The sequence below is a fragment of the Heterocephalus glaber genome, unplaced genomic scaffold (genome assembly GCF_053883595.1).
Source record: "Heterocephalus glaber isolate CG9 unplaced genomic scaffold, H.glaber_assembly_v1.0 deba00001504, whole genome shotgun sequence".
NCBI lineage: Eukaryota > Metazoa > Chordata > Mammalia > Rodentia > Bathyergidae > Heterocephalus > Heterocephalus glaber.
Window position 1 is genome coordinate 18,121,382 of NW_028258324.1, and position 25,298 is coordinate 18,146,679.

At 45.4% G+C, this 25,298-nt stretch overlaps 1 protein-coding gene across 1 annotated transcript in view; it reads left to right on the forward strand.

The window, feature by feature from the left end:
- Positions 1 to 1,615: 1,615 nt before the first annotated feature.
- The window catches only part of Grk7 (G protein-coupled receptor kinase 7), a 35,434-nt gene continuing 11,751 nt past the window's right edge, over positions 1,616 to 25,298 (forward strand). Inside the window, 4 exon segments of the mRNA XM_004835156.3 lie at positions 1,616 to 1,777; positions 1,779 to 2,222; positions 3,826 to 3,955; positions 3,958 to 4,262. Of these exon segments, the coding sequence (XP_004835213.1) occupies positions 1,616 to 1,777; positions 1,779 to 2,222; positions 3,826 to 3,955; positions 3,958 to 4,262 (1,041 nt within the window).

A 25,298-nucleotide genomic window follows, 5' to 3' on the forward strand; every position in this document is an offset into this window, starting at 1 on the left:
CGAGGTGGTCAGAAGGATGTTTTGACAAGAGTGTGTGCTAGCGGCTGTTTGTTTGGAAAAAGGCTGACTGGCCCCCTCCCCCTCCTTTTAACTGCTTGGGCATAATACTGAATGACTTTGTTTTTAAGCTGCCTTAGCCTTGCTTTGATTAAAAAAAAAAAAAAGCTTGAGTATTCTTTCCCTGTAGAGTCCAAGTTGTTATTTCTGGAACAGAGGCTCTTAGCCTGATCGCTGTCTAAATCAATTTCTGTTCCTGGTAAGACCTCGGTCAGTGACAGCACAGCACCCAAAGTCGTCCATGGAGGACAGAGTCATTGCTTCCTTGGGCAATGATGTAGCAGCTGCAGAAATTTCCCTGTGTTGCTGTCCACACAACTTGGCAGCCCACTACTTAGGTTGTGCCCCTGGGACAGCCATGACCACGTGCTGTGGAGTAGCATGCTGTCTGTGGGGTCATGGAAAATTCTTGCTTCATTCAGAGCCCACACTCCCAGGAGATTCCTTTCATAGATCTACTGCAGAAATACGGCCTTTCTTGCTTAAAGATATGTGTGGGGTCAAAATGACACTCCCCTCTCTTTTTAACCCGAGGTACATAATGTCACTGACTTCTCTTGTTTTGTTTTGTTTTGTTTTGTTTTGTTTTTTTGAGACAGCATTTCACTATGTAGCTCAGGCTGGCCTTGAGCCCACTGTGTAGCCCAGGCTGGCCTCGAACTCACGGAGATTCTCCTGCCCCAGCCTCCTGAATACTGTAAGATAACAGGTATGTGCCAACATGCCTGGTGTTATAGCTGGCAGATTTCTGCAGGCTCCACAGGGTACCCCAAGAGCTATGACTTGAGTCCCCAGTGTCTCTGTGAGCATGTTTCAGGACTCAAAGTTCAGAGGCTCCTCTTCTGGGTTGATTGATTGATTGACTGATTTAACAACACTGGGGATTGAACCCAGGGCCTTCACACTGAGCTATATCCCCAGCCCTACCTTTATTTTTTATTTTCAGACAAGATCTCATTAAGTCAATAAGTTCCCCAGGCTGAGTTCGAATTTGTGATCCTCCTACCTCAGCCTAACAGAGTGCTGGGATTTTAGGTGTGTGCCACCACCCCAGGTCGGAGCATCCTCTTCTGTGCCCTCCTCTGTGTGTGTCAGGTTGCTAGGCACCAGGAGGAAACTGCTCTAACATTATTCCAGGATTTAACCAAGCCTGAGCCTGGTAAGAAACAGGCAACATCGGAATAATTTAAAATACTGCTCCCTTATTTTGAAAGCTGGTAGCCAAATATGCAGAGCCAGGTAACTGGAGAAAGGCCCCACGATAAATGGGCTGAGGGGGAAAAGGTGATGCTGGCAACTTTGACCTTGTGGATGGGAGCGTGACCTTTCCTATGCCGGCCACTAACTGGCTATACATAGCCAGGCAAAGCTTCTTACGGGAGAAACCTCTTTCGCACCCTCCGGGGTCCCACAGGCAGGCCAGCTAACTTGCTGCAAATCCCTGGGCAATTAGTTCATCTCAGAAGCTAACAGCCAGCTGGTTGCCAGCCCCGACGACAGTCCTCCACGCTGCCCTCCCACCTTCCGTGCTTTCCCTGGGGGCTCCCGGTGCTCAGCCATGGTGGACACGGGGGGCCTGGACAACCTGATCGCCAGCACGGCCTACCTGCACGCCCGCAAGCCCTAGGACTGCAACAGCCGGGAGCTGCGGCGGTGGCGCTGGAGCCTGGCGCTGCCCGGGCCACAGGACTGTGCCGAGCTCCGCCGTGAGCTGGTTCTCGCGCTTCGACACCCTGTGCGAGCTGCAGCCCATCGGCCTCCGCCTCTTCCGAGACTTCCTGGCCAAGGTGCCGGTGTACCGAGAGGCATCCGCCTTCCTGGAGGAGGTGCAGGCCTGAGAGTTGTCCGAGCCCGGGCCTGCCAAGGACGTCGCACTGCAGGGGCTGCTGGCCACTTGTGTCCCTTCCCCAAGTGGCCCACACCCCTTCCTCAGCCTGGCACTGGTCACCAGGTGCCAAGCAGCCACCACCAAAGAAGAGTGTGTGGCCGTAGTGCCCCTAGCCAAGGCTGGGGCCATGGGCTTCTTGCAGGAGCAGCCCTTCAGGGACTTCCTGGCCAGCCCCTTCTACGACAAATTCCTGCAGTGGAAGCTCTTTGAGATGCAGCCAATATCCAGCAAGTACTTCATCGAGTTCCGAGTGTTGGGGAAAGGTGGTTTTGGGGAGGTAAGTGTCCCTGGATACCAGGCCAGAGGGTAAGGTATAAGGCCCAAAAGCAGAGTGTTTTGCCTTTTTCTTTGTTCTATCTCAAGGGAACATATTTAGAACTAATTTCAGTACCACATGGGAAGATTCCTGGCTCGTTCCTCCCACTCCTTCTTTCTAGTTACCATGTAAAATAAATACAAATGGTGCTAGAGATGCAAAATGTGGACTTGGCCAGGAATCTTTTTTTTTTTTTTTTTTTTTTGGTACCAGAGATGGAATTCGGGACCTTGTGGTTTTGAGGCAGGTGGTGGAACCACTGAGCTAAATCCCCAGCCCTTGGCCAGGAATGTTTATTATGGGGTCAACCTCAGGAACATGCTGAAATCCCCCAGACACTTTGCAGAATGACAGCAACCTGCTGTGTACATAGAATACCTTTTCTCCTTAGCAGTGGCCGTGCAGGTAATTTGAGAAGAGTGGATATCTAAGAAAATGTGCATCCTAAAGGAAAGTCAAGAACTTGCTTTGTGCCACTACTGTGCTCAGCTTTTTAAAGTAGAAAACTATTTTATTTTACAAAATTCACACAACATAAAATCAACCATTAACAATTTTGAAGTGCACAATTGAGTGGCATTTGGCACACTGAGTGATGTATAACCATCGCCTCTGCCTAATTCCAAGACATTTTCGTCACCCCAGGACCCATTAACAACCACTCTCCACTCCCACTTCTTCTGGCGCCTGGCAACCACTAGTCTGCTTTCTGTCCCTGGGAATTTGCCTATTCTGGATATTTCATACAACATGCGACCTTTGGGATCTGGCTTCTTTCAATGGTCATAATGTTTCAGAGGTTCATTCACACTGTAGCATGAATCAGTACTTCACTGCTGTGGCTGGACAATATTCTGTCCTGAGAATTCGCCCCTGGAGGTTTATCCATTCCTCTGCTGATGGGCTGATGGACACTTGGGCTGCTCCCACCTTTTGGCTGTTGTCCATGGTGCTGCTAGGAACATTCACGTACAAGTATTCTGGGTTTCTTTATTTATTTTTTAGTTTATTTATTTTGCAGAGCTGAGTATCAAACAGGTATTTGTTTGAATACTTGTTTTCATTTCTCTTGGGTATATGCCTACAAGTAGAATAGCTGGGTCATATGGAGGTTCTGTGATTAATATTTTTAAGGAGCCATCAAAGTCTATTCCACATTTTATATTCCCACCAGAAAAGCTTGAGGGTTATAATTTCACAACATCCTTGCCAACATTTGTCATTCCCCTTCTACCCCACTCCTGTTTTCTTATGCTATTGATTGAGCTGATGACCTTGTGCATGTTAGGCAAGAACTTACCACTTAGTGGCCCCCAGCTGGTCCCTCCTTTTTTTTTATTATGGCCAGCCTAGTGGAGTGAAGTAGTGTCTTAGCTGTGAGTTGTAGCATCCTAGTCCTGTGCTTTCCTGAGAACCCTTCGTCCTCACAGCTGCCCTTCCCTCCAGCCCTCTGTTTACCCTGCTGATCTCCACACATGCCCCTTCCTCGTCCTTTATGCCACCTTTCTCCAGTGTTGTCTGCTTTCACCTCATCCTCTCCCTTTCTTTCTTTCTTTCCCTTCAGGTGTGTGCCATCCAGGTGAAAAACACTGGTAAGATGTATGCCTGTAAAAAACTGGACAAGAAGCGGCTGAAGAAGAAAAATGGGGAGAAAATGGCTCTCCTGGAAAAGGAAATCTTAGAAAAGGTGAACAGCTTTTCATCGTCTTGCTGGCCTACGCCTTTGAGAGCAAGTCCCATCTCTGCCTGGTCATGACCCTGATGAACGGGGGTGACCTCAAGTTCCACATCTACAACGTGGGCACCCGGGGCCTGGCCTTGAGCCGGGTGGTCTTCTACTCAGCCCAGATGGCCTGTGGACTGCTGGACCTCCACAGCCTGGGCATCGTCTACCGGGACCTGAAGCCTGAGAACGTGCTGCTCGATGACCTCGGTAACTGCAGGCTGTCTGATATGGGGTTGGCTGTGCAGATCCAGGATGACAGGCCTGTCACCCAGAGGGTGAGTGGCCACCAGAGTTGGACAGGAGTGGGGGGGGGCAAACAGCTGTGGACTTACTGCTTCTGATTTTCTTTTCCCGGAAGCCCTTATGTGTCATCTTGCTGTAGGTAAAATGGAACCTGAGCATCGCCTAATTGGCCCCATGGAGGCCATTTTGCTCTCTGGTTGTGGGGGATGGGGAGACCTCTCTGTGAGTTGGGGTTCCACGGGAAGGTGGAAAGAGCTAAATCCGTGGTCAGGATCTAAGTACGTTCCACCGGCAGCCACCTCCACAGTGCCTGTCCTGATCCCATAGTGTCTTGGTTTCCTCTTCTAGAAAATGAGGGGCTAGACCTTAAGCTTTCATGGTCCTGGGAGACAAACTTTAATAAGACAAGTAAAAGAAGAATTGCCTCACCCTTAGCACGTTAAAAGTAAAAGCTCTCCTTTACTGTTGAGTGTGGAATGGGTGGAGGGGTCTCAGCTTGGAGGAAAGTTCAATTTTGCTTAAAAGTAGAATTTACTTGGGCCAGGGATTTAACTCTGTGGTACTGCTGCCTGCCTCACAAGCAGAAGGTCCCGAGTTCGATCTCTGGTACAAAAAAAAAAAAACTTTAGCAAAAGTAGAATTTACTTAAGCTTTTATGTTAACTGAACTATATGACATCTCTGGACGCCTAATAGGTCTTTACCACTGAGTTTCTGTGCCTGAAGGTGTGAGATTCCCCTGGAAAACAAGGGCTGATTTCAAATTTGGAAAAATTCATTTAGCACTTTCTTTTTGTACAGTTTTCAGCATGAAGCACATTTCAGGCAAGGAAATGAGAAAAATCATGGAAAGTTTGGGGACTAGCAGATGATTTTATGTAGTATAAGGGAATTTTCTAAGATACTCAGGGCTCAGCTCAAGCAAAAGCATTGAATGCCTTCTTGTGGGGAATAAGGAGCCACTGACGCATTTTAAGAAGAATGATATGAACAGATTTGCCTTTTTAAAAGACCAACCCAACCAGTTGTGGTGGTGCACACCTGTAATCCTAGCACTCTGGAAGGCTGAGGCCAGAGCAGCACAAGTTCAAACCCAGTCTAGGCAGCTTTGTGACTTATTGAGATCCTGTCTCAGTTTTAAAAGGTCTGGGGATACAACTCAGTGCAAAGGCCCTGAGTTCAATTCTCAGTACCAACAAAAACAAAAACAAAACAAACAAAGCAACCCAGCATCAGTCTGGAAGGTCGTAGGAGTCAGGAAAGCTAGTTAAGAGACTAATATAGGGCTGGGCATTTAGCTCAGTGGCATGGCACCTTCTTCACAAGCACAAGGTCCTGAGTTCAATCTCTAGTACAGGGAGGAAAAAAAAAAGAGGCTAATGCAGTGGCCCAGGCAAGAGACAGTGGTGTCTGTCGATCAGTGGGACTGAAGAAGTGGGAGCAAACTGGAGCTAACAGGAGACCCCATGGGACTTTGGACCTTCAGGTAGAAGGAGGAGGCTACTTGCTCCAGGAACAGGAAGGAGGAGCAGAATTGTGGGACAGTTGCCAGGTTCAGGTGTGATCATACTGTCCGTGAGATCTCTGGAGGACAGGTGGCTGGAGATGTTCACTGGGCATTGAGACCTGTGGATCCAGGGCTGTGCATTTGCTATCATCATGGACAGCAGTAGGAACCACTGAGTCACTTGGTAAATAGTGGGGAAGAGAGCCAGGACTGAAGCTGAGGAATACTAACATGGAGGGGACGTAGGAGGGGCAAGAGTGCCATAGTCACGAGAGCCAGATTTCAACTGTGTATCATAGAAAATCCAATGGATTAAACAAGACAGAGCTTATATTTTTTATGGAACCAGGTAGGGAGATAAGAAGCTGCCAGCATTAGGTCAGGAGCTGTAGGATGATGGAATCCATGTCTTTATAATTTTTGACTTTTTCCATGTGTTACAAGATGGTTGCTCTAGCCCCAACCATCAAGACTGTGTTCCAGGCAGGAGAAAGGAAGACAGGTCAGAAATAGATGACATGCATACACCAATCAACTGTCTCCCCCCACTTTAAGGAGCTTTACTTGTAGCACATCTAATAGTTTCCATTTAGATTTCATTGGCTAGTACTGCTACTTGGTCACCCCTACCCGCAGAAGCCAATAGATGGCATGGTGTTTGGGGAGGGGAACAAGGAGTCCTAGTTAGTAAGAAAGAAGAAAGGCTGGATCTTGCACAGGTAACTAGCAGCCTCTGACATAGGTGCCAAAGGAGCAGAGGATTTCAGGGAGTAGCTGGCCAGCAGTGCTGAAGGCTGCAGAGGTTTAGGACACCTTGGTGTCCTTGGTAAGAGCACCTTGACAGGACTGAGGCCCAGCTCAGGTGGTGGAGGTTAGACTGACCCAAAGTAGAGGGTGAGATGGAGGAAGGAGATAGTCTGGTCCCTCGAGAGGTCACAGGAGAACAGAGCTGGGAGGTAGAAAGGGTGACCAATTTGGATGCCAGGCAAGAGGCTGTAGGGCTGGTCCTGACTCTAGAGGAAAAGAAGAGGGGGAAGAGCAGGGAGGATGGGAGAATGCACTTAGGTGACATCAGCTACTAAGTGGGTTGGGACAAGGACAGATGGGGAGAAGCAGAGCATTTGCCTCTTCAGGACCTTAGTCCGGGACAGGAAGGTGGGGAATCCGTGTCTGTGTGACAAACAGGTGCACTAGCTCATGGATCTGAACCTGCACTATGCACTCCACAGAGTAGAAGCTGTTCTGAGTGCTGCAAATGAATGAGTCCTGCCAAGTGCTGATACATCCCCTCCTTGCTGGAAACTCAGGAGATGCCCACACCTTTGACTGCCTTGTGAATCTTCAAGCTGCCTCTGGCTCTGTGCTGGACCAGGAGAGTTTTTAGGACAGTACCTCCACTGGCTCCTGTGTCTAGCTCTGGAACCTGCAGGAAGCTGTGTGTCTCCCCAGTATTGCCCACCGTCATCAAGAGACTTAGTGGAGAGCTTTCCAGCCGGGAGACACCTGGCCCTTTTCCCTCTACTTCCTCTCTGCCCCATGGAACTGAGAAGTCTCAGGCCCCAGTGCCCAGCCTGCCACGGAAGCCAAACAGGGTCAGAGGGAGTGGGGAGAGAAAGAGAGCAAGATCAGAAGCCATGAAGGAAAGCCAGAAAAAAGGAAGGCAACCCTTCTTCTTTGTCTCCCTCATCCCCAGAGCAAAGCAAACTTTTGTTTCCCAGGTATTGCTGCTCCCCCAAGAGGGTTTGAAGGACCTGTTATATTTACACCATATCACAGGCAAAATGAAAAGTGACTAAAACTATGACTATTCTGTAGCCATGAACATTCAGTTGTGATGCAAAGACACTATATAAAGCTGGGCACGGGGGTGCATGCCTGTAATACTAGCTACCTGGGAGGCTGAGGCAAGAGATTCACGAGAGCATCCTGGGCAACACCACAAGACCCTGTCTCGAAAAGAAATGAAAAGGTCTGGGGATATAGCATTATAGCTGTTGCCTACCATACAGAAAAGGCCATGTGTTCAAGCCCCCATACCCACCCCACACACAAAGATACTATGTAAAATAATTATTGCGACCACTGGGGAGATGTGAGAAGGATTGATCACCCTGATTGTGGAGGTTCATATGTGTATTGACTGTACAGTCATCCAGAAAAGTTAAGGTACTGTGGCTAGTTTTCCTCATTCCACAACTTGTCCAGTTTTGTATAAGCTGGGATTGCCTTTTGTTACATTTAACAGAATATCAGTTTCTGGTATGGAGTTGGCAGCTCAATGATTTCAGGGACAAGATCTCTGTTGGCCTTTTCCTCCTTTCCACAGGATAGCTGTTACAATTCCAAACACTGGGTCCACATTCCAGGATAGGGAAAGGAGAGAAAGGAGTAATGTCCACAAACTTCTGCTTATATCCTTCTTGGCAGGACCATGTCATATGTTCACCTCTCACTACAAGGGAGACTGAAGGATAGAATACAGTAAAACCTTGGTTTGCAAGTATAATTTGTCCCAGAAACATGCCTGTAATCCAAAGCACTTGTATATTAAAGTAAACTTCCCCATAAGAAATGACGAGAAACTCAGACAATTTGTTCCACAACCCAAAAATATTCACATAAAAATGATTACAATATTGTATATTACAAAATAATAAATAAAATACAAAGTATAAAAACAAATTAACCTGCACTTACTTTTGAAAACTTTCATGGCTGTTGTGAGGGAGACAAGAGGGAGGAAGGTTATCGTGTAGGACAATAACACAGTCCTCACATTCTCCTCAGTGCTCGCTGTCGCTAACAGAATCTCTGCTATCTATGGGCTTGATGGAATCTTTTTCTTTTCTTGCAATTTTAGCAAGGAACCTATCCTATGACACTTGCTTTTGCCTCCTTTTGAGGATTTCGCGGAAATGTGACATTGCATTGTTGTTAAACAGATTCATCGTTCACACTGCTACGGCCTTATTCAGGTGGTGCTTTTTACAAAACTTTACACTGTTTCCCACATTTTACACATCTCCCTAATCTCGTTTGAAGTGAGGGATTCCTCTTCCTTTTTCTCCTCCACATCTGCAGATAAGATCTCCTCCAGAACCTCTTGCCGTTGGGAGAGGATCACCCACAATCCTGCAGCAAGAGAGAGAGAAGCACCATTGGCTCAGTTGTGATAATGTGATGTTCAGTGATGTACTAGGTGTATTACAAGACATCACTCCTTTATCAAGTTAAAATTTATTAGAAATGTTTGCTCATCTTATCAAATACTCGAAGAACAAGTTACTTGCCATCCAAAGTTTTATTGTATTTCATTTTGGGGGAAAAGAGAAGTGAGATGAGGTGCTAGGTGAGATGACAGTATCTGTCATGTAGGGCCCCAGGAAAAAATAGTGATGAGGATTAGGAAGTCTGGTTCAATTTCCTGACAGATATTAAAACCTATAAAATAACCATTACAATGATGGGCTAGACAGAATTCTAAGATACTTGCCTACAAGATCCTTTCTCCTGTACTATACACCCACTTTTCTGGAGTGTAGGCAGGACCTGTCAGTAAGGATGAGACATTACTTCCAGGATTATGTTATATTGCAGGGCAAAAGGGATTTTGAAGATGTAATTAAGGCTACTAATCAGTTGACTTTGAGTTCATCAAAAGAGAAATTGTCCAGGTGGGCCTGACCTAATCACATGAAGGCTTCCTATACGCCTTCAGAGGTCAGAGACAGCAGAAGTCAGGTATCTCAGGCACAAGAGGGCTTCTGTGCACAGGGCTGGCTTTGAGAAGGAGGGGAGCATGTAGCAAGAAGTGCACCCACAGTGAACTGAATTCAGCTGTCACCATGTGAGCCTGGAGAACACAGCCTGGCCAACATCTTGATTTTAGCCTTGTGAGAGCCTCACCAAAGAGCCCTGCCCTGCTGGGTCCAAACTTCTGAGCTGCAGGACAGTGAGCCAATGGGTGCTGTTCTAAGTCACTAAATTTGTGATGATTTGTCACACAGTAATAGAAAACTCACACACATAGTTAAATGAAGAACAGTAGCCGGGGAAAAGATAACTTTGTAGGAGAAGACAATCAAAGATAACAGAGTTAATATATCAAGGTGCTGCACACTAGTGGAGGGATAATGCTTTCCGTTCGTACAGGGATCAGAACATCGATCTACCGTCTCTTAGAACTGGAGGTCGTAATAGAACTTGGAACTCTGGACTTGATTCTTCCACGTTGGGAACTTTTCCCTGGATATAAGCTGGGCCTCCCAGGAGGGACACGAATCCTATTGAGCTACTAGGAGACAATGAAAGAAGTGTTTTGGACATCACTCTGTAGGCAGCAGGGAGCCTCTGAAGTTTTTTGAACAGGAAAGTGACATGACCAGAGTGATTTTTTAGGAAGATGGCTCAAACTAACACTTTATAAGATGAATTAGAGGAGAGAGCCTGGGGGTGGGGAGAAAGGGAATCCAGCAGTGAGCTACTAGAATGACCCGCACACAAGGCTGTGGCCTCTGACCAGTCTTGTGTCCACACTCAGCCCTGTACCCCTCCCCGCCAGGCTCCAGATCTTTATATCACACACACACTGTCCCGTGCACTGGTGATTGAACTATAGCCTTCTCACTGAGCTACATCCCTCTTTTTTTATTTTGAGACTAGCTGAGCCCTAACTCCCAGTCCTCCTCCCTCAGCCTCCCAGAGTGGAGAGATTATAGGCGTATAGCACCACACCTCGCTGCACACCTGTCCTCAGTGGCCAACCTTGGGGGCACAGACCACTCATAGAATATGAGGGCTTTTGCCAGGTAGGGGAGCTGCTGGTGACTAGGCAATGCCCAGGGAGTCAGGTCACAGGAGGAACATGGCAGGGTGGCTCTGCCGAGGCCTGCGACAGACTGAGACATGGAGGGAACTTGGGTTCTCCTCCTGGTTTCCTCACGATCCACTGTGCTGCCATCCCAGGAAGGCCACAGGATGCCTTTCCTCTCTACCACTTTACAAGTCTATGAGGCGATCTTTGAATTATTTGGAGGAAAATACTTGTAAACACAAAATTAACACATAGAATAAATTCCTGGGTTATCAGCCATGGTTATTATGACACAAAACTGTTACTTCAACAGTTTGAAAAGTTTAGAAATGTTCTGACTCCTTAATCAAGGGGTGATGAGATCTAGATCTAGATCCTTTACAAAAAGACTCTATAAGTTAAGTACTATATATTAGCCCCATTTTACAGGGAGGGAAATTGAGACATCACAGGTTAAATTACCACCTAAAATGACTCCACGAATATGTGATATGAACCCAGGTACATCATATTCAAAAGCACTTCCAGGGGCTGAGGGTGTAGCTTGGTTGTAGAGTCTTTGCCTAGATCTCCAGCACTGCAAACACATTTTCATCTCTACCTTGTGGAAGGCAGCACATGGCCTATGATTTTTGATGCTTTACAAAGCTTACCACTCAATAGAATAGAAGGTTCTCTTGGCCTTAACACCATCTTCTTAGAAACATCTGCCCCCACGAGAGCCAAGTGGAGGAGAAGGTGAAGGCACAGGCCGAAGTGCAAAAGAAGAGCAAAAGAAGAGGTCCAAGTAAACTAACTCGGGCACCCAGGAGGCCAAAGGAGCACGAATAAAGAATGATAGATACAGGATGCTGGTACAAGTTGTTGGAGAGAACGCCACTCTCTAGAATTTACCTCTCAATGGATGTGGAAGTTCCATTGCCATTAGATCAATGAGACCACCTCTGAGAGACCCATCTCGCTCTTCCTGAAACAGTCCCTCCTGGCCCCTTGCCCTGGATCTGTGACATCCTGGACTGGCTCTGTTCTGAGTTGCAGACAAGTGTAACGTGTCCAATGAATCTTCTGCTATCTTAGCTGAATAAGTGTATGTGATGACATTAAAATATCCCCATCTGGTCTGATATGGATAATACCCAAAAGCCTGACTGAACCTCTGACAAGAAGACTTGAGAAAGGAGCACCCCACCTACACAGTGTGTGGCGGTGACAAATGTCTCAGAGCAGCCTCCCACACTCAGGCACCATGAAGTTAAATGTAGCCCCAGCCACTGTTCAGATTCACATTTAATAAATGTGGGAAGTACTTCTGCCTATGATTAGCTGACATCTACTTGTCCACAGTGGCACATCATTTTTAAGAGACTCTGGACAAATATATGGGGAAAATTGGGTGGTAGGAGCTCATACTGGAACTTTTCAAATTCAGCATTCTATTTAGAGAATAGTGACCTTCAAATTTTATGCAGGATGAGTCATTAAAATTTACTATTTTGTCAGGAATGGGAACAAAATTTAAACTGATCCAAAGGCTTGTTACAGTTTGGTTATCTTGTTCTGCATTGAAATTTCTGACCAACCCCTCATATTCAGAGGGACAATGGACAGTAGAGGTTGAGTCAAGTGGAAAAAGCAAATGCACAGGCCAAAGCCAAAAACAAGAAAGAGAAGGCAGCAGTCCAAGTAAACTTCTAGCTTGTGTACACAAGGAGCCCATAGGAACAAGGGTAAAGCATTTAACAATACTACATGATATTATTTACTTGGAAATTTGATTTGTGCCAAATACAATGCTAGAGACATACTGAATAAGTGATTTCTAAAAGATCTCTGACTGTGTTTCCTTGAAAGTTTATATCTACATATATCACAACCATCATGACTCTGTTAGTCAGCATTCCACTGCTGTGACAAGATCCACAAGAAAATCATCTTAAAAGGAGGAATAGTTTATTTTGGTCATGGTTTCAGAGGTTTCAATCCATGATCACTTGGCTCTGTTGCTTTGGACCTGTGGTAGTACAGTATATTATGACAGCAAGACTAACAGGGGAAGACAGTTCACATCAGGTGGTTGGAAAGCAAAGAGAGAGAGGAAGGGCCTAATATTCCCTTCAAGGCCACATCCCCAATGACCTAACTTCCTTCCACTAGGCCCTGCCTTCTGAAGGTTCCACCACCTGCCAATAGTGACATCAGGGTGGTGAGTTGCACGGAACATGCCGAATCAGCCCACTGCAGACAGGCAGCCACATGGTTCCACACTACAAAGATGCAGAGGACACCAGACCACCAGACCAAGGTACTGAGTCCCGTCGCTCCTGGCCCAGAGGTAGGGGCTTCCTGGCCACCATCCCTCCCGCTGCTCCCAGCCCACAGGAAAGGGCTTTTGGGTCACCATCCCTACTGCTGCTCCTGGCCCCTATCCCACCTCTCCCACCTCAGAGGAAGTAATCCATGCAGGTGCCAACAACACCCCCCCCCCAGTCGAAATGAGAAAACATGTAAATAAGTCTCAAAACCAGACTTCCAGATCACCTACAGCAACCCCAAAGGGAAATGAGATGGAACACTCTGATACTCAACCACCTGGACCCACTGAACTGGCAACAAAAGAGGATCTGGAAAAAATGAGATCAGAAATAATTTCTGAGATAACAGGAGAAATTGTGCTCCTAGTGCAAGACATGATTAATAAATCTAGAGAGGAGCTCAGGAACATGATGGAATCCCAACATAAGAAACAAATGAAATCCATAAAACAGATGCAAATAGATTTCCAGGACATGAAAAACTCCACTGAAAGTCTACACAGTAGAATGAGCCAATGTGAGGACAGAATTTCAGATATAGAAGATAAGATTGCAATTAATGACCAGGAAAAGAAAAATTGCTTCAAAATTTTAAGGGAACATGAGAAATCAATCCAGTAGCTGCTAGATGATGCAAAGAAGAATAACATAAGACTGATTGGAGTCAATGAAGAAACAGGAGAGAGTGCAGATGACATAAAAAAAAACTCTTCACAGAAATAATGGCAGAAAACTTCCCAAGGAGGGGAAAAGAACTTGACATACAGATAAGTGAGGCATATAGGACTCGAAATAGCCTTGATCAAAAAAAATCTACACATAGGCATATAATTGTTAAGATTCCAGAAACTCAACAGAAGAACAAAGTTCTACAAGCAGTCAGAGAAAAGAAACAAATCATATACAAAGAAAAGCCCATCAGAATCACAGTAGACTTCTCAACACAAACCATCAAGGCAAGAAGAGCTTGGAGTGACATATTCCAAGCCCTAAAAGAAAACAGCCTCCAACCCAGATTGATGTACCCTGCAAAACTATCTTTCAAAATGGATGGAGAAATAAGATACTTTCATGACAAAGAGCACCTTAGGAACTTCATGAATACCAAACCAGCACTCCAAAGAATTTTACACAATATCCTAGGAACAGACATTGAGGATCACAACCCCAGGAAGCAAAGGAGAATGATCTCATCTGGTACGACGAGAAATTAAATGTAAAAGGGGAGAACCCAACAAAAAGAAAAAGTCATGGCAATGATAAGTCAATATGTTTCAGTTATAACCAGCAACGTTAATGGTCTCAATTCACCAATCAAAAGAAATAGACTGGCAGAATGGGTCAAGAAACAAAATCCAACAATATGCTGCATACAAGAAACACACTTAATTCAAAAGGAAACTCACAGACTGAAAGTGAAAGGGTGGAAAACAATACTCCATGTGACAGGAACCCGAAAAAAGCAGGAGTAGCTATCCTCTTGGCAGATCAAGTAGATTTCAAACCAACACTGATTAAGAGAGATGAAGAAGGACACTACATCCTCGTAAAGGGAGGAATCCAAGAGGAAGAGATGACAATCATAAATATCTATGCACCAAATACTAGTGCACCCAACTATATAAAACAAATACTAACGGACAGACATGAAAAGTCATATATGCACTAATACAAGTGTAGTGGGGGACGTCAACACCCCACTGTCACAAATAGATAGATCAACTAGACAAAAAACAAGCAACAAAATACTAGAACTCAATCAAACTCTTGAACAAATGAACTTAACAGATGTTTACAGAGTCTTCCACCCCACAAAATCAGAATACACATTCTTCTCAGCTGCACATGGGTCATTCTCAAAAATAGACCACATACTCACACATAGAACATGTTTAAGTAAGTGCAAAGGAATTGAAGTTATCCCCTGTATATTATCAGACCATAGTGTGATGAAATTGGAGATCCATAGCAAAAGAAACTCAAAAAATTTCATAAACATGTGGAAATTGAACAACACCCTTCTGAATAACCAATGGGTCACAGACGAAATTAAAGAAGAAATCAGACAGTTCCTTCAATTAAATGACAATGACAATACAACATATCAGAATCTATGGGACACAATGAAAGCAGTCTTACAAGGGAAATTCATAGCAGTGAATATGCATATTAGGAAAACAGAACAAGCCCAATTAAAAAACCTGATGCTGCACCTAAAGCTTCTAGAAAAAGAAAAGCAGGACAACCCCAGAGCTCATACAAGGGAGGAAATTACAAAGATCAGAGGAGAAATCAATGCCATGGAGACTAAGAGAATGATACAAAAAAAATCAATGAAGCCAAGAGTTGGTTCTTGGAAAGAATCAACAAAATTGACAAAACCTTAGCCAACCTTATCAAAAAAAGGAAAGAAAAGGCCCAAATCCATGCAATTAGGAATGAAAAAGGTGAAATTACAACACACCCAGCAGAAATCCAGAGGATCATCAATACCTACTTCCAGAACCTATACGCCAATAAGATGGAAAACACAGAAGAAATGGACAGATTCCTAGATACATATGAATTACCAAAGTTGAACAAAGAAGACCTAAAAATTCTAAACAACCCAATATCAACCAATGAAGTTGAAAACATAATTAAAAACTTATCAACTAAGAAAAGCCCGGGCCCTGATGGCTTCACTGCTGAATTCTACAAGACATTTAGAGAGGAACTGCTGCCACTACTGTTTAAATTCTTCAGTGAAATTGAAAGGGAAGCAATACTCCCAAATTCATTCCTGGAAGCAAGCATCACCTTGATCCCCAAAGCAGAGAAAGACCCAACTGAAAAGGAGAACTATAGGCCAATCTCACTAATGAACATAGATGCAAAAATCCTTAATAAGATACTGGCAAACAGAATGCAGAAGATCGTCAAGAAGATCATACACCCTGACCAAGTGGGATTCATCCCAGGGATGCAGGGATGGTTCAATATATGAAAATCAATCAATGTAATACACTATATCAATAGAGCCAAGGACAAAAACCATATGATCATCTCCATAGACGCAGAAAAAGCATTTGACAAAATCCAACAAGCATTTATGATAAAAACCCTACAAAAAATTGGAATAGATGGTCTCTACCTCAACCTGATAGAAGCCATCTATGAAAAACCAACAGCCAATATCATACTAAATGATCAAAAACTGAAATCCTTCACACTCAAATCAGGAACAAGACAAGGATGTCCACTATCACCACTCTTGTTCAATATAGTTCTGGAAACATTAGCCACGGCAAGCAGACAAGAGAAAGAAATAAAAGGAATAAAGATAGGAAATGAAGAAGTCAAATTGTCATTATTTGCAGATGACATGATACTCTATATAGAAGACCCCAAGAACTCCACCAAAAGTCTTCTAGACTTAATAACCAAATTCAGTAAAGTAGCTGGTTACAAGGACAACACACAAAAATCAGTAGCTTTTCTGTACATGAACAACAGACTCACTGAGAGAGAAATAGGGCAAATAATTCCTTTCACAACAGCATCCAAGAAGCTGAAATACCTAGGAATCATCCTAACGAAAGACATCAAAGACCTCTTCTCTGAAAACTAAAGCACTCTGAAAAAAGAGATTGAAGATGATATCAGAAAATGGACAGACATCCCCTGCTCCTGGGTAGGAAGGATTAATATAGTGAAAATGGCCATACTTTCAAAACTGCTATATAGATTTAATGCAATTCCAATTGAGATCCCAGCAGCATACTTCATAGACCTCAAGAAAACAATCCAAAAATTCATTTGGAACAAGAAGAGACCCAGAATAGCAAAAGCAATTCTAGGCAACAGAGACATGGCAGAGGGTATCACAATCCCCCACTTGCAACACTACTACAAAGCTACTGTGATAGAAACAGCATGGTACTGGCAAAGAAACAGACCTGAGGACCAGTGGAACAGATTAGAAGATGCAGAAACAACGCCAGACACACTCAGCCATCTCATCTTCGATAAAGGAGCCAAACATCCTCACTGGAGGAAAGACAGCCTCTTTAATAAGTGGTGCTGGAAAAATTGGGCTTCAACTTGCCAAAGATTAAAACTAGACCTATATCTCTCCCCATGCACTAAACTAAAATCAAAATGGATTAAAGATCTAAATATTAAAATAGAAACTCTGAACCAGTTGGAACAGAGGTTAGGTAGAACTCTTGAAGACATTGGTGTAGGAAAAGATTTTATGAACAAAACCTCAGTTGCCTGTGAACTAGCACAAACAATCAACAAGTGGAATCTCTTTTTATTACAAAGCTTCTGCACAGCAAGAGAAACCACCAGCAGTGTGAAGAGACAACCCACAATGTGGGAAAAAATCTTCACCTGCTCTTCCTCAGACAAAGGTCTACTATCTCGAATCTATAAAGAACTGAAAAAGATCAGACCTCCCAAATTTAAAGAACCAATCTGAAAATGGGCATCTGAAATGAACAGACATTTCTCAGACAAAGAAGTAGAAATAGCAAATAAATACATGAAAAAATGTTCAACATCACTGGTCATTCGAGAGATGCAAATGAAAACAACACTGAGATTCCACCTCACTCCAGAAAGAATGGCTGCTATCATGAAATTAACCAATAACAAATGCTGGCGGGGCTGTGGGGAAAGAGGAACACTGCTCCACTGCTGGTGGGAGTGTAGACTGGTGCAAGCACTGTGGAAATCAGTATGGAGATACCTCAAAGAACTAGGACTGGAAGTCCCATTTGACCTCGCTATTCCACTGCTGGGGATCTTCCCCAAAGAATTAAAAGAATCATACCACAGTGATATATGTGAGTCCATATTCACAGCAGCGCAGTTTGTGATATCTAAAACTTGGAAACAGCCCAAATGCCCATCAACTGGAGACTGGATAAAGAAAATGTGGGGTTTTTTAATAAAATGGAGTACTACTCAGCCATAAAAAATAAGAAATTAGAGACATTTATAGCTAAGTGGATGCACATTGAGGCAATACTCTTAAGTGAAATAAATAGGGCACACATGTATAAATACTGAATAGTTTCTCTGGTGTCAGAAACTGAAAGTGTAAATAAGGACTAAAATGTATAATAGGTAATGTGAAATAGGAAGAAAAGGAGCAAAGTGGAAGGAAGTGGGAGGACTACGGGAAAGGATAGAAGGGAATGGGATTAATATGAAAAAATGGAAAAGTAGGAACAAAATCTTTGTAAATAGGGAGGAACAGAGGGGTTGAAGGGAGGGCAGGGGAAGGGGGAAAAATAAGAGCCAAGAGAGACTATGTAAAGGTGCAAATTTCCAATGATGAATGTCATTATATTGTATACCTAAAATGTACCAATGATTAGAATGAATAATCGATAATGTAAAATAGGAAGAAAAGGTCCAAAGGGGTAGGGGTAGTGGGAAGGGCAGGGGAAAGGAAAGAAGGGAAAGGAAAATGCTGAGAAATGGAAAAAATGGAAATAAAATCTTTGTAAATAGGGAAGGGTGGAGGGGGTGAAGGGAGGGCTAGGAATGGGGAAAAAATAAGAACCAAGATGCGTCATGTAAAGGTACAATTCCCAATGAGAAATGTAATTGTGTTGTATACCTACAATGTACCAATAAAAGAATTTGAAAAAAAAAATAGTGACATCAGCTGGTAGCCAAGCTTTCTGATATCAGCCTTTGGCAGACATTTAGAAACCTTATAGCCACCGTGCCCTAAAATGTTTTCTCTTTCAAAATTTACTTCTGACAACCAATGTAAGAGCCACACAGATGAGACATTCTGGTCACTTCATGATCATGACCAAAATAATTACCACCATCATTGACCAAATTTAATTTCATTTAACTTTCTTCATGCTAGAGATTAAACCCAAAGCCTTGTGCAAGATAGGCAAGCACTGTACCACTGAGCTACATCCCTAGCCCAAGTGACTTTTGACCACTACAGAGTTTTAAATCTCAAAATACTTACTGCTACAACCAGGTGTGGTGGCTTGCAACTATAGTTCCAGGTACTGAGGAGCCAGAGGATCACCTGAGCCCCAAAGTTTAAGGCCAGCTGTTAAGAGCATTCAAAAATATTCATTACAAGGACTGAGGATGTAGTTCAGTGGTAGAGCATTTGCCCAGCAACTACCAGACTCCTTAGGACTGGTCTATATATTGCTCTATTTATTGGTCTTTCTCTTTCTCTCACTCTCTCTCTCTCTCTCTCTCTCTCTCTCTCTCTTTCTTGGTCTCCCCCCCTTTTTCTTCCTCCTTCACCTTCTCCTCCTCCTTTTCCTTCCCCTATTTCTATTGCAATGCTTGAGATCAAACCCAAGGCCTCATGAGAGGCTACTATTGAACTATAGCCCCAGCCCTCAGGATTATTTTAACATTCTTTCATTCAAAAAACATTCGTTCAGGGCCAGGGATTTAGCTCAGTGGTTTCACCGCCGCTGCGCAAGCGCAAGGACCCGAGTTCAATCCCTGGTACCAAAAAGAAAAAAAAATTCATTCAGTAATTCCCTCACTCATTCATTCAACATATACTTATTGAGCATTTCCCACTTAAGTCTGTGCTAAATACGAACGATAGAACAATGAGCAAAAACTTAGTATATGAGGATCAGAAAGTTAACCATATGGGACTATTCTTTGCTATCAGAATGGCAGGATTTTAGTCAGAAGAGTGGTCAGGTGAGGTCTCAGACTGGGTCCCTTGGATCAGACTCTGAGACAGACTTACAGATAACGGGTGTGTTGGGGGGGTGCTTTTATCAGATGCACTCACAAGGAAGGCAGGACTGGGCAGAGGGAAAAGGGGGCCCCCAGTGATGGGGGGCTAAGGCCTCAGCCAATCCTTCAGGGAGCTCTGGTATTAGGAAGGCCCTCCTGAGATGCCCCCAGTTCAGGTGGGGGCCAGGTTGTTCTATGCCTGCAGGAGCCAGTCAGTGACCTTGAGCAGCTGCCACAAAAGGGAGACAGTTTCCTGCTACAGAGGGCAGTTCCCCAGGAGGGCTACAGCCATGAGCCACCAGCAATCGATGGCCTGAGCTGGGACTGACTATGTAATCTGTAAGAGAAAAACATGGAGTTGCTTACTGAAATATCAGAAAAAAGCATTCTCCTTTTGTGCTCTGATTTTCAGCCCTCTGTGGTGTCTTTTATTTGCTATTTAATGTTATACTCCCCCAAGTTCTGGGATAATCAGGGAGTGGATACCCTCACAAATACCCGGGGCTCCACCCCACAATAGGACCTGAGAAACAGGTGCCCCCAGCCCTCCCTGCACATTAGCCCAGGCACCCACGGGGCCAACGAGATCAGCAGTTACTGGACTGGAGTGGGTGAAGGTGGGGAAGTAGACAGCCAAGAACCCATCCCCGGGAGCCAAGGAGGTGTCAGGGTTCACGTGACAGTAGTTAAGCTAAGCCACCAAGCTCCCAACACATGCCATTGAGTCCACTCTCTCACTGGACTTCACTTTAAAAACACACATTCAAAGATTAATTATTACAGATGTCAAGACAGCCACCGCCCAGCACAAAGCCCACTGTGAGGACCTTCAGGGCCCTGGTCAGGACTCTGGAAGCTGCACTGGTCCCAGAAGTTGGGTGGCAGCAGAAGAGCAATGGGAATGGGAATAGTCAGCAAGTGCCTGTGGCTTTGGGGGAAACAAAAGGAAGCCAGGAAGTGAAAAGCACACAGCAGGAGGCAACACGGTTCCCACGAAGCTGGAGAAGTGGCAGGAGCAGAGCACACCAGACGCTGGGTTATTGCTTACAAGCACTGAAAAGCCTTTGAAGGGGTTTAACAAAGGGGGCAACATGCTCAGAACTTTTTTTTTTTTTTGGTACTGAGGCTCAAACTCTGGTCCTTGTGCTTGCGAGGCAGGTGGCAGAACCACTGAGCTAAATCCCTGGCCCAGAATTTTGTTTTGAAAAGATTATCCCAGGTGAAGTGAGGACAGATTAGAGGGGATTTGGGTGGATTGTGGTCCTCAGTAATCCCAGTAAGAGAGGGTGGCAATTTGGGCCATGGGAGTATTCGGGAAAGAAAGATTTCCAAACAAACGGGTGTCAGAGATGGTTTGGACATGGGTCAAGAGAGAAGGCGTCAAGGATGGTTTATTCACACCCCTGTGATCCCAACACTTGAGAGGCTGAGACAGGAGGATCACTGCAAATTCGAGGCCAGCCTGGGCTACATAGTGAGTTCAAGGCCAGCCTGAACTACACAGCAAGACCCTGTCTCAAAAAACTAAAAAAACAAACAAAAAAAGAATGTTTTATTGGATAAGGTTGTGTCACAGGCACAGACTTAGACCCTGAGTACTGTACACAACAGAGAAGCCAGCAAACAAATCCGTGAGTCTTCCTGAAGCCCTAGGAGAGAGAAGCAGCGATGGGCAGTAACAACATGTCTGAGGGTCCTCCAGCCTGACAGGAAGAGCTTACAGGAATCTGTCAGTCACTTTCCATCACTGGGACACAATACCCAACACTCACAATTTAAAGGAAGAGAGATTTATTTGGGCTAATGATTTCAGTCCATGGTCAGGTAGCTCTAAGACAGAAACAGGATGGAGGAAGGGCCTGACAGAGGACAGGAGTTCATCCCCTGGCATCCAAAAAGCAGAGAGCAAAGAGAGGAGCCAGGGACAGGAATTCACCCTTTCAATGACCCACCTCAAACCAGGCCCCACCCCCTAATAGCACCTTCAGCTACTGAACTCCCAGGACCCAATCACCTTCCAAACACAGCAGACGTTTGGGAGACATTTTAGATCTAAACCCTAACAAGGAGGAACTGGTAAACCCAACTGAGGTGTAAAAAGCAAGCATGCACTAGTCAGGTGGAATGGAAGGAAAAATGTGGGCTAGGCAGAGAGTGGCATGAGTAGGCAGTCCTCAACTGATGGTGACTTTGCCAAACCTGCAGAGTTTATTTGGCCATGTCTGGAGACATTGTTCCTGTCATTACTGGTGAAGTGTTACCGGCATTTAGTGAGTAGGGACCAGGCATGCTGCAAAAACCTTACAGTGCTCAGCACAGTCCAGAACAAAGACCATCTGCCTCTGGTGTCCAGAGAGCCACCCACAGCTGAAATACTCAGGCATAGATAAAGTTCATAAATAAAGGAAGCCTGCGGCCTGGGGCTCAGTCACAGAAGAGAGCAGCTGTGCTACTGCCTGGAGTGTGGGGCCGCAGTGTGAGGGTGACAAGCATGCAACTGGAGAATGTAGCTGATGCCAGGCCCTGGGGACCTGGAGGTGTGACACTGGGCATTTGAGCCCAGTGGCAAAGGTGCTAAGGAGCTGAGGTTGGCTTTTAAGTAGTATGTGGGAAAAGCAAACCTAGACCCAGACTCAGTTTCGCCTATCCTCAGGAGTATGCCACTCCACGGGTCATTTCTGACACTAGATGTGTAGGAGTCTTTCCCTACACAACAAGCAAGCAAACAATTCTGCAGTGGGCACCAGCAGGTATCCCCTAATTTAATGCCATTCTGACATTACACAGTGACACAATAGTGTCAGATCCCACAGGTTGAAGGTTCAGTCCCCAAGGCTGTTCCTCTCCCTCTTCAGATGCCAACTGCAAGGAAACTGTGTTTCCCTTTGGCTGTTTTCCCTGTGCTTCCGATCTGCTTGCTGTAAATTAGGGTTCCCACCACACCCTTCCTTGGTTTGATTGATATGCTCAAGTGACTCACAGAAACACCTATGCTGATTTAGTATAAAGGACATTACAAAGAGTACAGATGAAGAAATGCATTGGGTGAGGTGTGGAGGAAAGGCGAGGAGCGTCTCTCCATGCTCCACCTGGGCTCGTCACTTTCTTTTTTATTTTTTGGGATAGTCTTGCTATGTAGTTCAGGGTGGCCTTGAACTCACTACATAGCCCAGGCTGGCCTCAAACTTGCAGCAATCCTCCTGCCTCAGCCTCCTAAGTGCTGAGATTACAGGCATGCACCACCACACCCAGCTGGGCATATCATTTTGGTAACCTCCACATGTTCAGCTACCCACAAGCGCTCCAACTCCTGTTTATATGGAGACCTCATTGCACAGGCATGATTGAAGCATGGACAACAAAGCCAAAACATGATTGGACAAAAAGTATAATCTAATGCTAACAGTTGGGGGGTAAGGGGCAACAAGGCCTTTTCATCACCCCTTCATCAGGGGGATGGGACAGAGTCTGTTTTAATATGAATGCTCCTTTTCATCACCTACTCTCAGACAAGGTAGCTCAGAGTCTCATGGCTTGTCTGTCTGTTTGTGCTAAAGGTTGAGCCCAGGGCCTTGTGCATGCTAAGCACTTGCTCTACCACTGAGATCCACGCGAACTCCAGAGAATTTCTTTATGGTCAGTAGCACTAAGGCAGCAGTGGGGAGATGAGAGCTTCTGTGACCTTCCTTAGGGAAGGAATTATAGGCCAGGAGCTAAAAGGAAAACTAAAGCTGGGAAGTAACAAAGTCATTCCTGAAGGACAGTCAGAAAGAGGGAGTTGATATGAGATTAAAAAGGAGAGCGTGGCTGGAGATGTAGCTCAGTGGCAGAGCACCTGCCTAGCATGCCTGAGGTCCTGGGTTCCATCCCCAGCAGTGGAAGAAGGAAAAAAAAAAAAGGAAGCGAATAAAGCAGAGGTTCTGGTAGCTCAGTGGATGGTCACATTGACCAATGAAGTTGTGGGAATAAGCAGAGATTCAGCCAGGAGGCCTTCGGGGTGTGGCAGGAGGGGGCTATCACATGAGATAATACAGCCCAGAGACCAAATGGTGATTGTGTCATCTAATCTGATACAGATACATGTTTGGCAGCTCAGAGCATCCACTTAGATCACATAATCCTTAGGGTCAATGAGACAGAGGAGCTTGAGTGTTGGAATCCTGGTTCTGCTACTTACTATGACTGCCCTGTACAGATTCGTAAGCCGTGTACAGATTCGATCGGTCACATGAGGGCACCAACTAAGGGGAAATGGGGATGGGGACTGGCATCCATCCAGTGTTCCATTAAGCTAGCTGTGGCAATTGGGCTGCAGTTTCAACTCTGTTGGCTTTGGGATCTGTCTTGGGGATAGTGGGGAGCACCTCTAGATGTGTGGGGGGTCCTGAGGTCTGTGTCTAATCCTTCACCCCACACTGTTCCTCTGCTCTGCTTCTCAGCTGCCATGAACTGAGCAGCTTTGCTCCACCACACTTCCTACCATGATGTTTCTGCTATGGACTAAATCCCTCCAAACTCTGAGCTAAATTAAACCTCTCCCCTTTTAAGTTGTGTCAGGTATTGCATCTCAGCAATGGGAAAGCTGACTAATGCAAGCCATTCAGAGTGCCTTCTTCTAATGGGCAGACGTGCCACCTAGCTGGCCACAGCCCTGCACATGGTCCCAGACCAGTCAGGCCTCTTCTGAGTCTGGTCAACACTCTATGTCTGATGGGGCTGATAAGAAAGGGGAATAAGAAACAAGGTGGGACTGGGGCTGTAGCTCAGTGACAGAGCATTTGCCTGTTATGCACAAGGCCCTGGGTTCCTCTCCCAGCAGAGGGTCAGCCACTTGGTAGGCACACAAGAAATGGTTGTACAAGAAACACAAGTGCCAGACCCTCCATCACGGTCTCCACTGTTGCAGCTCTTTCTGGCACTGTAGGTGCTCAAGTGGCCTTTGCACCTGCATGTTGCTCTCAGAGTCACAGGGAGTTGGCAAAACCCCAAGGCTGCAGCTGAGTGGGCAGTAGGCGAGGGAGCAGCTCACATCTAGGCTGAGTGGAGGCACCACAGTTGTCCTGTAGGGTTTCATTTGTGGTTTTATTCTGAGTATTAGAGGTACCATGGAAAATATGCCACTGAGATTTGCGGAACTTGAAAACACTGAAGAGCACTCAGGTGAAAGATCTTAGCTGTTGATCTCTAACATGTGTGTGGCTCTCTCTCAAGCTGATGGAGTCACAAAGGCTTCTGGGATTTTCTTCTTAGGTAGCTGTACCAAACCAAGACATGGTGACATTAGTGGCTAACACCTCTTGATGGTCCACTGTGGACCAGGCCTTGGGAAAGTACCCAGTGTGTTTGATCTCGTCCATCTGTGTCACAGTGCTTTGAGATCGGGGCTGGGAGAGGCTGAGTAACAGGCTAGTGACCAGCTACTCATTGGTGGGTATGACATCTGACCACACTCCGTGGCTGCAGAAAGCATTATCACCGGCATTCCTTTGGACTGCCTTGGGGGATCTCTCAAGCTGTCCTCCCTGCCCAGGAAGTGGCTGGCAGAAGACTGTCGCTGCTGCCGCCGCTGGGTTTAGCCGGCCTGGTCCTGAGCTCAGGCGGGTGGAGCCTCCAGCTCGGTCCCCTGGGGTCTGAGGCCCGCATTCCTCTGAGGTCTGCAAAGGCCACCACATAGAGGCGCAGAGGAGCAGCTGGGAACGAGA